The sequence below is a fragment of the Lepidochelys olivacea genome (genome assembly GCF_965140295.1).
Source record: "Lepidochelys olivacea isolate rLepOli2 genome assembly, chromosome: 3".
NCBI classification, from domain to species: Eukaryota; Metazoa; Chordata; order Testudines; family Cheloniidae; genus Lepidochelys; species Lepidochelys olivacea.
In genome coordinates, this window is record NC_140413.1 from 140,648,344 (window position 1) to 140,660,963 (window position 12,620).

At 38.0% G+C, this 12,620-nt stretch overlaps 1 protein-coding gene across 11 annotated transcripts in view; it reads right to left on the minus strand.

Annotated features, from left to right (window-relative positions):
- The window catches only part of CEP170 (centrosomal protein 170), a 183,483-nt gene that overhangs the window by 18,999 nt on the left and 151,864 nt on the right, over positions 1-12,620 (minus strand). For 8 of the 11 annotated variants that reach the window (XM_084622207.1, XM_084622204.1, XM_084622212.1 and 5 more), the window contains 3 exons: positions 8,056-8,233; positions 6,274-6,441; positions 1,205-1,293 (listed from right to left, as the gene is read on the minus strand). In XM_084622207.1, the coding sequence (XP_084478333.1) occupies positions 1,205-1,293; positions 6,274-6,441; positions 8,056-8,233 (435 nt within the window). The remainder of the gene's footprint in view (positions 1-1,204; positions 1,294-6,273; positions 6,442-8,055; positions 8,234-12,620) is intronic. The other 3 variants (XM_084622208.1, XM_084622210.1, XM_084622211.1) reach the window with 2 other exon arrangements.

Below are 12,620 nucleotides of genomic sequence, written 5' to 3' on the forward strand. Positions count from 1 at the left end.
GGTCTAGGATGAAACTGGAAGAGGAGAACACCAGACTATGATTGCAGACAATCAATTCAATAAGCCTTTCTTAGCATGCTGCTTGTGGCCATGATACTGCTGAACACACACATCTGAAAGACTAACAATATGAAAAGTCCACTGTTAGAGACTTTCCGACAGTTTTTAACCTACTTTAAAACAGCTGTAGTAAGTACAAGAAAAACTTTACGATTTCATCCTTTGATTATGACCCTAAGGAATCTTCTCAAGGAAATCACGGTAACATAACCCTCCCTAAGAGATGGAGCTCATGTAGGAGGTTGAAGAACAGTGTTGATGGAAACTGCAGAGAGATCTTGAAAACTCTTGAATAGATTCTAAAATTTTATGGGAAAAAGGGATCATTGTGATATTCCAGTCCAACCTCCTGCATAATCCACAAACCATAAAATAGGAATCTTTGATCCTTGTAGCTACAGCTACAACGCTTCAGAGATGGCAACATGAGGTCTGGTAACCTGCTGGTACCAATTGTGCTGCGCAGATAGAAAATGGCAGATTTTGGTATACATGGGTAAGGGTACTGTTATATTTCCAGTGCCTATTGCCATCTCCATGGGGGCAAAGTTAAAGTTGCGTGGGTGGCACTGCCTTAAATTTGAATTTCATGATTTTCAGAAGTTTAACTTCTAAATTCCGGAAAGGAACAAGGAATGCACTGCTAAGCAACCTTAACTGACTGTTAATAAAGTTTTCTGTCAGTAAAAAGAAAAAATATCTGAGGCTGGACTTCTTGCACAAAAGATATTACAGGAAAGCTTCACAATGAATTGGAATTTAAATGTGTTTGGGTGGAGATTAGACATGTTTTGCCCAGCAGTTGGGAATATTGTAAGTAAGAACAGAAGAACAGTTCCTTTGTTGAAGTTATGAGAGATCTTGCTACTTCCCTTTAGGGTTTGCCACAGTTTTCTCCATCCTTGTTCAAATCATATGAATAATTTCTATACGCAGTCATTCCTTTCACAACAGGGAATTAATTCACTTCACAAGTCAAAATCTTCCTTGATCACTGAGAAGTTGAAGTAATAGTATCCTTTTAAGCAGATAAGTGTGCCAATATACTTGATCTACCATGCATTCTGCATTTCACTGCTACTATCTGGAACGTGAATCTAAGAAAGAAACTTCTGAGTGAAGAAAAGAAAAAAAAATGTCCTACCTGATTTTGCCAGCTGTTTTGTCTATCGACTGCCTTATCTTCCGAGAAAACTGGAAGACTGAGGATAATAGCAAGCTGTCTCCCATGACCTGAAATAATTATTTAAAAATGGAAAAATTAGCAATGCACTGAGAAGTAAATACTGTGATACAAACCATTTTGCACATTTTGAAATAAAGATTTTGTATTCCTCTTCCCACTTCACTTTGGCAAGAATTTGCCTATGGATTTACTGTTCATTCACATGAGGAATTAATACATCTGGGTTGTCCAGGGCCTACTGTAATCAAGCACTGTGCAGGTTTTTACACACAGCTCTTCTAGGGTACTTCACTCCTTCCTGAAACACCACTGTTGTTATTATTGTCCTCTTTAGAACAGCAACTGCCAAACATATTGAACTGTGTGATGATTTAGTGATGTGTGCAAATGGAAATGAACTTGAGAACAAACTAATTTTCACTTGTAATCTGTGGTAGAAATTAAACCCAGGCCTCTGAGTGAAATAATTCACTTTTGCAACTCAATCGTCATTATTTCATTTAGTATCCAAGGTACACATTATCGAGGCTTTATACTGTTCCTATCACCCTGGTATCTGAAGAAATGGTTACTCACCCCATGCAGTTACTGTGGTTCTTTCAGACATGTGTCCCTACAGTGCTCCACTCCAAGTGCACTAATGCCCCCTTGTGTCTTTGGTTGAAGATTTCTCATAGCAGTGTCCATTAGGCCCATGCATGCATGTCACTCAGTCTTATGCCCCGTGCCATTGTTATATAGCACTGCGTGGGCGAACCATCCTCATTCCTTCTCTACTGTGAAGCTCCATGGCAGAGAGCTCCAAAAGAGAGGGGCAAGTAGTGTAGTACCAGTAGGAACACACATCTCAAAGAAGAACACACATCACAGTTACTGCACAGGGCAAGTAACCATTTCTTCTTCTTCTTCGAGTAGCATCCCTACAGATGCTCTATTCTAAGTGACTACAGAGCAGTATCCTCTAACACGAAGGGGGCTTCTGAGTCAAGTCCAGTATGGAGGAAAATACAGCAGAGCTGAACAGAGTATCAGAGGCAGAGTTGGGAATTATAGCATAGTGTTCAATGTACATATGTACAGATGCCCAAGTAGCAGCTTTACAGATTTCAGTAATCACCACGTTCTTGAGGAAGGCTGTAGAAGTGACAATGGACTTTGCAGAATGAGTATCTTTATCTGAAGGTGGATGAATATTGTGAAACTCATAAAAAGAGTTAATGCACTCTGATATGCACTTGGAAATGCACTCTGGTGAGGTCAAAAGGGTTGGCAGTCTCTATCTGCTAACGAGACGAGTAACCTGTGGGTCTTTCTGAAGGGCTTTGTCTTATCTAGATAGAAGACCAGGGCTCTCCCGATGCCAAGGGAGTGTAGCAGTGCCTCCTGGTGATTTAGATGCAATTTGGGGTGGAAAACAGGCAGATGAATGGGCTGATTGATATGGAACTAGGAAGAAACTTTAGGTAAGAATATCAGGTGGGGCCATGGCATGATCTCATCCTTAAACTGTGCAGGGGAGGAGTATGCCATCATGGCCCCTATTTCTCCAACCCATTGCGCCGAAGGGATGACTATCAGGAATGCAGTCTTCTCTGACAAATGAAGCAGTGCAGGTAGCCAGAGGTTCAAAGGGAGGTCTTGAGATGCATTTAAGGACCACAATGGGGTCCCATACCAGAGTAGGGTGTTGGACTGGTGGATAGAGCTTTCTCAGCCCTCCTCTGAGGAATCTCGCTGTCATCAGGTGGGAAAAACAGAATAGCCCTCTATTGGCGGGTGGAAAGCCATGATGGCTGCCAGGTGGACTTTTATGGAGCTCATTGATAGCCCTGAGGTTTTCAGAGTTACGGTGTAGTCCACTATATCTGGAAATGATGCAGTCATTCATTAAACCTGTCTCAGGTCACACCAACTGGCAAACTGCACACATTTTTGAGAATGTGTGTACTGCAGTTTTTCAGTCATTTTGCTGCTCTTTGACAATGCTCATGTCCAAGGCAATTTCTATTATCTAACTTTTTAGTCAGACTAGGGAAACACTATCAAATACTTTTTATTTAAGTTCAGATATTATATTTATTGATTTACATTATAATCATCATCAGTATCCAGGAGTTTTACAGGAAAACACAATGAGAAAATATATAATTGGACATATAACTACAAGTGCCTGGAAAAAAGAAAAGTCTTAAATCTATTTTAAAGACAAAGCAAATCACTTAACCATATTTCAAAATGTAAAGCATTCAACCTAACAGGAGCTAAAAGTAATTGCACATGATCCAAAAGATACCACAATGATATATATGCTGAAATTACAAGCTCCAGGTGTGGAGAAAAGCAAATGAAATCAGATAACTATAAGGGAACTATCTACTTAATAACTTTAAATATGAAACAACAACAAATTTAATCTTAAGGCTAAAGGGTTATGGCAATAAGAACAGAAGAGTGGCCATACTGGATCAGACCAAAAGTCCATCTAGCCCAGTATCCTGTCTTCTGACAGTGACCAATGCCAGGTGCCCCAGAGGGAATGAACAGAACAGGTAATCATCAAGCAATCCATCCCCTGTCGCCCATTCCCAAGTTCTGACAAACAGAGGCTAGGGACACCATCCCGGCTAATAGCCATTGATGGATCTATCTTCCATTAACTTATCTAATTCTTTCATGAACCTGTTATAGTCTTGGCCTTCACAACATCCTCTGGCAAAGAGTTCCACAGACTGACTGTTCGCTGTGTTCAAAAATACTTCCTTTTGTCTGTTTTAAACCTACTGCCTATTAATTTCATGTGGTGGTCCCTAGTTCTTGTGTTATGAGAAGGAGTAAATAACACTTCCTTATTTACTTTCTCCATACCAGCCAAGATTTTATAGACCTCAATCATATCTCCCTTTAGTCGTCTCTTTTCGAAGCTGAAAAGTCTCAATCTTATTAATCTCTCCTCATACGGAAGCCGCTCCATACTCCTAATAATTTTTGCTGCCCTTTTCTGAACCTTCTCCAATTCCAATATATCTTTTTTGAGATGGGGTGACCACATCTGCACGCAGTATTCAAGGTCTGGGCGTACCATGGATTTATATAGAGGTATTTTCTGTCTAATTATCTATCCCTTTCTTAATTATTCCCAACATTCTGTGAGCTTTTTTGACTGCTTCTTCACACTGAGTGGATGTTTTCAGAGAACTATCCACAATGACTCCAACATCTCTTTCTTGAGTGGTAACCACTAATTTAGACCTCATCATTTTATATGTATGGCTGGGGTTATGTTTTCCAATGTACATTACTTTGCATTTATCAATAATGAATTTCATCTGCCATTTTGTTGCCCAGTCACCCAGTTTTGAGAGATCCTTTTGTAGCTCTTCGCAGTCTGCCTGGGACTTAACTATCTTGAGTAGTTTTGTATCACCTGCAAATTTTGCCACTTCACTGTTTACCCCTTTTTCCAGATCATTTCAACACCATCCTCAGGGAAAGACCTGTGTGAGAAGAGCGCATCCTCTAAGAAACTAGATATAAAGATCTCAAGGTCCAATTCTCCTATTGATCCAGTGACAGAATATAATGTTATGAAGATTCTTGAGAAAAAGGAATATAGGAGTACAATGTTTCCTCACTGAAGCCCCTTCAAGGAAGATGATGCCAAACCACATATGTCTAAACAAAGGCAATTCAGTTAGAAAAGAAAAGCCAGATAGGAACTATCAGGGAGCATGTTAGGACTAGAGAGAGACTGGAAGACAGTGTCATTTCACTAAAAGATTTAGCAAATGGTAGAGTCTACCCACGCAACAAGAGGGAACCCACCAGGAAGCACTTAAATGCAAACAGAACAAACAAATTAACAACAAATTAACTCAACTGTAAACACACAGTCAAAGTTGAGATATGGCTCATGAATCCAATGGGCAGATAGGAAAAACAGGAACAGTGGGGTAGGATCACAAGATTTTAAGTCCTTTCAGTTCAGCATGTATACATATTATTGTGGGCATCCGTAAACAGAGACTTAATGATGAAGATGATCTTTAGTAACAGGACAAACACTTCTGAAGGAAATGCCAATTTAAAATTATGCAGGTGGATTCATAGGAATGTTAAAATATAAATGGGAGAAAAGCATCTCCTTGCTCATTGTGGAGCAAGAACAGCTTTGGGCTTTCCATGACAAATCAGATTAGCACGTCAATCATGTGTATTTGAGTATACAACAGAATCCTACAGTATGTCAGCCAGCAAGCAGAATTTGCCAACTTTTTTTTTTTTTTTTTCAAAAATAGGGTGGAGCAATTTACGTGAGCTACAAGAGAAAGGAAGGGATAATGTCTGTGTCTGAGTCTGTAAAACATGAGTATGAAAATAAGTAAGGCTAAATGTACAGATTACATGAAACTACATTTCTCTGTGCATATTTTAAAATTAGGCTAGGAGCAGGTTAAGTTTACGATGTTTCCTACCCAATTTTCATTAGCTAAATAATCTCCCCTTTCTTATCTACCATGCGGATCTCTGAAATGGCTCTGAAATCAATGCTGATTGATTATTATGTCTTTTTCAAGCACTCTGACAACACCAGATATTATGAGTCCCACTACATACATTCTCTGCCTGAGATGACAGTGAAAACACACACAATTCACAGTTCAAGCTTCCTGGTTGTACCTATAAAATAGATCAGTGCCATTACAACAAAGCTAGTGTGATTTGCTTAAAAAAATGAATGACTGATTTGAGTTTAAAATTTTTGATTGTGTTCACATTCTACTTACTACTCTTTCCAAATAAATACAGTATTGAAAAATTCTAATAGCCTACTCAGGACAAACGCAACACGCTCTCTCTCTCTCTCTCTCTAGGTAATAAAGTAATATATCACTGTTTTTTCCCCATTATTGCAACCATATGGAAGCAGGTGGGCAAGTAAATGTTGTGCCTGCAATAGTAAAATGTAATGATGTTTTGGGGGCCTAGAGTAAGCATATTACTACGCAGGAACACTGGTGCATACTCACTTCATCTCTGCTCCACGTTCTTCTCCGTGTAATTGTTGGAGGATCAAGAATGTCTGTTAACTGAGGCTTAGAATCATTAGTCCAACTGTTCCCCTCTGGTGGTTTGGCATGCACTAATGGAGGAATCTTTCTGAAGTTCAGACTTTCATCAAATACACGGTCAACCAGCTGAAAGAGCAAAACAAATAAATACATTTAATGAAAAATCGGCAGTTTATGAAACCTTCTGGATACATACAGTGCAAGGGCTTCAAGATGAGACTGATTTTTTACCTCTAAAGTAGATCATTTTAAGATTTCCATGATAAAAGCAAATATTCTGTTTTCCTATATATTATAAGATGTGTGTGTATTATATGATAGTGTGTCTAGTAAACAGACGGCTATTTTCCAAAACCAGAAATTCATGGCTATAAATTAGATTGCCAGATGGAGAGGATTTTGCCTATATATAGATATCATGTAGTGAGCATAAAAAAATGAAATTCCAGTCACTTAAGCTGGCAGTGGTAAACCTTTTACCCATACTTTTACCAATGCTGACTGTAAGTGATTAGAGTAACTGTTTTTCTCTTCACAAAAGGTACTCCGTTCTCTTCACAAATTACATTGAATGGCAGATTTCTATGAAACTAATGAAAAGGAAGGTTTTTTTTGCAAGTCAATGAGTATTTTAGTCCTTTTCAGACAGATTAGTCACAATCTACTTACAGAGTCTACATCTACTTCAATGAAATACTGCCACCTACAGTATTATATTATATATTTACTGTACAATAATACTAAACAAAAAAGGAAAAGGGAAGCATACTTATTCAGTGAAATATAAGACAACATGATTTAAATGAATCTGAGTAAATGCATATTCATGTCATGCTGAAGTTTAGTTGGGGTTCTAAAGAGACAATTAAAACAATTACATGGGTTTAGTCAATTAAACGGCACACGCAAGGCATGTTTCTTGCCATTGTTTATATCCTTTTTCACGAAAAAAGGACAGCCTCAGAATGAACACAGTCGATTAACGTGTTAACCAAACCTTACATACACAAAAATGATTAGACATATTTTGGGGGGAACAAGACAAGGAAGAACAAAACCCAAAGTAAACATTTACAAAAAACTATCTGAATGGTAATATGGTAGAAGGTGAGTGATTTTGATGTTATCTTTAACATATTTACTAGCATTAGACCCGTGATGACTAAAACAAGTTAGTTAGTACAATTTAATACACAGGACTCGAGAGAAAGTCAAAGAAGAGAAAAATTAAATTGCAGCATGAAGCAAACCTAATTCAAGCTATTTTTTAAAAATAATATATTGTGGATGAAGAGCTAAAATTACTGTTAAGCCACGCTACTTACATATTTAAATACTAACAGGAAAATGTCTAGATCTTCTGTGATACAAGGACTTTTCTATCTGTAATAGCTATACTATATAGTGCACACACCATATATTTGTGTACACACACTAAAATCTTTAAAAGTACTCATACTATTCAGTGGTATCTAAGACTGTGGACAAGTAAGAAGTGAATAAGCACAATGTCTTGTGTTTAATAGTGAAAACAGACACACAATATGAACAGTTTGGGTGACCACTTTAATGATCTGTGTTCATAAACTGATTTTTGTGCTTACTGATTTTTGTTGAAAGATTAAGAAATCTTAAATCAAAAGAAGAGAATGCTGAGATTCATGCAAACAGGCTGGGTGGGAATAACTAAAAAAGCTATGCAAAAGGCTAAAAGCAAAAGAAATAAAGAAAAGAAAGAACCTTATGCATTTCTCCATGAAGATCTCCTACCTCTTCTCTAGTGTCTATGGCAGAGCCAGGGGTGGTGGCAGCAGTGCTTACTGTGGTACTCGGAGCAGTGCCTGATGAAGTCACTGAATCTATCTCTCCTGCTACATCGTTGATTTCCCGTGCGATGAGAGCCAGGTCTTGACTGATCCTGGTAATAATTTTAACAACATTACATTCTTCCAATACCATATACCTAGAGCAGCAGTGTCCAACCTGTATCCTTGAGGTTCTAAGTTGTGGCTCTTGGGTGAAGCCAGGCTAAGAAGAAAATGTGTAATTGATTACGAAATAAAAATGTGTTTGCTAAGTTGTGCACTGCAATTTTTAAAGTGAAGTTTTTAAATCAAGCTCATTACTACAAGGAGGCAGAAGGGCACACTGCTTCCCAAAACATCTCCCACTGCTTCACCTGCAGCCCCAAGAGCAGTTCTACGGTGTGATGGGAATGCTCTGAACAGCTGTTGTCTTTTCTCTGCTGTAGCTGCTCTGCCATTGGACATCTGATGCATCACAAGGAGCAGGGGAGAGTGTACCTCTGGCTGCTCCATTGCCTTCTTACCTGCTAGACTGTGGGAGCACAAGATAGGAGCCTGAGGAGCCTAATGGCACTCCTCTCAAAGGATTGCTCCCCTCCCCAACAGAGCCACAACAGTCCATAAGACAGAGAAAGGGGAAAAGCTGAAAGACAACCATCAGTTATGGCTCTCTGATTCTATGAGCCAGCCCAAATTAGAGTAAGAACTTGTGCCAGCTTTCAGCAGTCCTCTTAGGAAGCCACGTTGGGGTAGTTGTTCTGTGGACTTCAGTTAATCCCCTTCCCTTTCCAGTGGCTGAGAGGAATGATGCATAAAAATCAGCTATGCTGGCTCTATGCCCACTGGGGATTCTCATTCCAAGAGAATCCCCAGTAAAGGTTTGCAGGTGGTTTCTACTCCCTTTGCCAGGAAATGAACAGGGCAGACAATCTGCCCCTAAATATTGATAGAAATATTGAAATGTTTTTGTCCCTAAGGATGAAATGATTGGACACCACTGATCTAAAGGTAGAGAATTTAGCATTGAGAACAGTAGTTAAATTAGAATGGCAAACATAATTAACACATTTTCAGTCAAATCGCAATATTGCAACCCTATATTAGATGGTTCAGCATTGACCAGCACAATTCCATGGAACAATACAATTTTACAGCTTGCAAGAATAAACAGAAAATGGATAAAATGTGAGAGATACCATGCCAAAAATATTCTTAAACACTTAAATCTCAAATTATCATTTACTGTATTTACGCAGAAGTATAAAGCTAAAGCAAAAATTAAGTTAATACCAGAAATGTGCTGAACTTTTTGCATGTAAATAAATGTTAACAGTGTTGAAAAGTGAAAAACATTCACTTACCAGATGCTCACCACAGCCTAGTTAATATGAGCATTCCCACATATTTCTGGGATTAACTCAAATTTATTTTTCGTTTTACTGTTGATATAAATGTATAAAACCATGTTTTCTAAAGGTAGAAAATAAACTGCTATTATTCAGCAAATTCTCCAGGGGACACCTATCACAAAAGTAAGCCACTAGAAAATACAATAATCCTGCAGAAGTCCTACTTCTCAACAGAAACATCCAAAAATCCAAAAAACTGCTAAAATCTCACGTGAATTCTTGCCAGACAGCCGTAATGGTACAGTGTCAGAAGCCCATATGAAAATGAAGGCAAATGATCTTGAAGGATTCATGGTGAAGTTAGGCAATTCCAAAATGGATGCTACTTCACAGCAAGCAACAAATTATTAATTCCTCAAGCAGTCAATAAGGTCACAAATACCAGTGCAGCTGCAACACAGTTTCACCAGAATTGTAATTGTGACTTGGTGTAAAAGGTCCGCATCTTTTCATTTTGCTGTCAATTAATGAAACTGGGGGAAGTGAAGCTGAAGTTGGAGACTACTTTGCTAAAAGGATAAAACACTAGTCTATTAACTTGTGCAACACCATTTTGGTTATTCAGTGAAGTTCATTAGGTTTCATATTCCTAACATCACAAAATTCATGCCACCTGGTACACTACTTAGTTCCGTTTTCAGGCTTGAACCTTTCTACATTGTGAACAAAACAGCAGGGAAACAAATCTCAGCAGAGTTTGAATTTAAAACAGACAAAATTTATTTGCTGTAGTTACAGATATAAAAAGAGACCTTCAGATGATGGAGTGTGCAATTACTGTGAGACTGCATGCTTTGGGTTCTCGGACAGCTCCAAGGTCAAAGGCTAAGTGCCTCAAAAATCCAAGTAATGTGGTTCTGTCACAACAATTGCAAACCATCTTGTGCATTATTCTACTTATAATTGACTTTTTCCATTAAAAGAAATGTAATCAGGCTAAGTATGCAGGGCTTCATGAGCAACAGAGGTAGGGAATTTATTCCCTAAGCAGTAGAAGGCAGTTTTCATTACAGCAGATGTGATGTCACACACACACACAAAACATTTTGATCAATTTAACATAACAGAGTCTCATTACTGTGGAAAATCCTGAAACCAAAATTCTCCGTTGAATAATTTAGCATTTTGGAGAACCTGTCATTTCCCTTATTTCATTCTTTAATAATCTCTAACATTAAACATTTGACCTAATTCTTTCTGTATTTGACATCCTACCAGATACAAGGTACATGGAGTCAGTTTATTATCGGAATTGTGTGTGCTAGCAGAGTTATCGGAAAATTGTGAAATACAGAATTAAAATGGTTGTTTTTTTCTTTTTACAGAATTTGGGAAAGTATTTCATTAGTTTTTAATCAGCTCTCTCATATTTCAACTAAACTAGTTATTTAAAACTAACAACTGAAAATTGTTCCAACACAAATTTTCGTGAAAAGGACAAAGCATGACAACCCTTTCACAAGATTAATTTACTTACGGTATGAAAGTAATTTGGATAAAAGTAGATGTTGCTACCATCTGTTTTCCTAATTCAATTGTGCATTTAACTGGTTTATCAAATATTTATCATTGCAGCTTCCTAAGCAGACTAATTAGTCAAAGAATGAATAACAGATCTTCATAAGATCAGACAAAAACAGGCACCAGGTTTCCAAAATCCATTTTCTTACTAACTCGAGAAGGCTTTTTACAAACACCGTAACTTTAAACTTTCGGGAGATGCAAATTAGTATGGGAGGGTGGGATGGGGGTGGAAAAAGAACAATGAAATCACATTACATGCTTAAGAAACCCCACAAAAAATACTCCATTATCCTTCCTGCCCCTAGGGATATTTTCATAATGCCAATATATACACTAGACCAGTGGTTTTCAACATTTTTTCATTTGTGGACCCCTAAACAATTTTGAATGGAGGTGTGTACCCTTTTGGAAATTCAATCTGTGGACGCTCTACCCTAGAAGTCTTAGACTGAAACCTGACCGAACAGAATTCAACTATAAATGTTGCACATGGTTGGCACGGCATTTGACACAGTGTGAGAAAGCGTGCTAAACTGTGAGCTTCTGTGGTAACGACAACATCTCTGGGGTTTGACCTGTAGGTGGGGGTATTCACATACTTTTGCTTGATCAGAAGAATGGAATGACTTTTCTGGGATCTGAAACTTTATTTTAATAGTCACCTTTTGCAGACCACTTAGAAATAGTCTGCAGACCCCCAGGGGTCCGTGGACCACAAACTGAAAACAACTGCACTAGATTTCTATCGACTACGTGCAGTAAACGTCCATAAGCATTTATATACTTCAACTACAAAAAAAGATATATTATCCCAATGCTATGGTTGTGAATCTAAATTCAAAAAAAGTTTTGTTTCCCACAACAATTAAATGTCCTTTGGCACAGATAACCTTGTATATTACTAACGATGATAAGTTTCATGACTTCATATCTACTAGTATATGTGCAATGTGGTTCCCACATGTACTGTAACTTGAACCATAACTTTGAACTTCCTTGCTTTTACACATTGATGTTCTCAACCCTATTATATTAATGTCATTTTTAGCATTAACCTTTAAAAAAGTGATTTATCATATGAATATGCTATGTTAGGGTAAAAAAAATGGGTCAGAGGTGGGGCTAGTAGTACTGGTTATTACTAAGATTTGTCCCATTATAAGAGCCTATTTTCTGATGCTTATAACTTTATCAGATGTTAAGTGTTTGGGCTAAAATTTTCCATGCTGGGTATATGCCTTGGGCTAAACATTTCTGAAAAAGTTATGCCAAAATGGCTAGCCATTTCTGAGAACAAGGATAGAGAAAAATACATTGTTCTACCTGTCAAAAAATTCTGGCGACCTTTTCTTTGAGAGGTTCTGACACACCTGTGCTTGAAATTTAGCAGAGGCTGGGCCTTTGTGTCATGGATGTGCTTTTAGCTGTCCCCATGAAAATCCATGAAATTTTTTCCAAATGGTAAGTCTTTCAAAAATCAGAGTTTGCAAATAGTTGGGAGAGATTTGCTAGAAAAAGTCTGTAAAGATTCTGTCTCCGCTTGGCAAAGCTTGTGTCTCTCACCAAC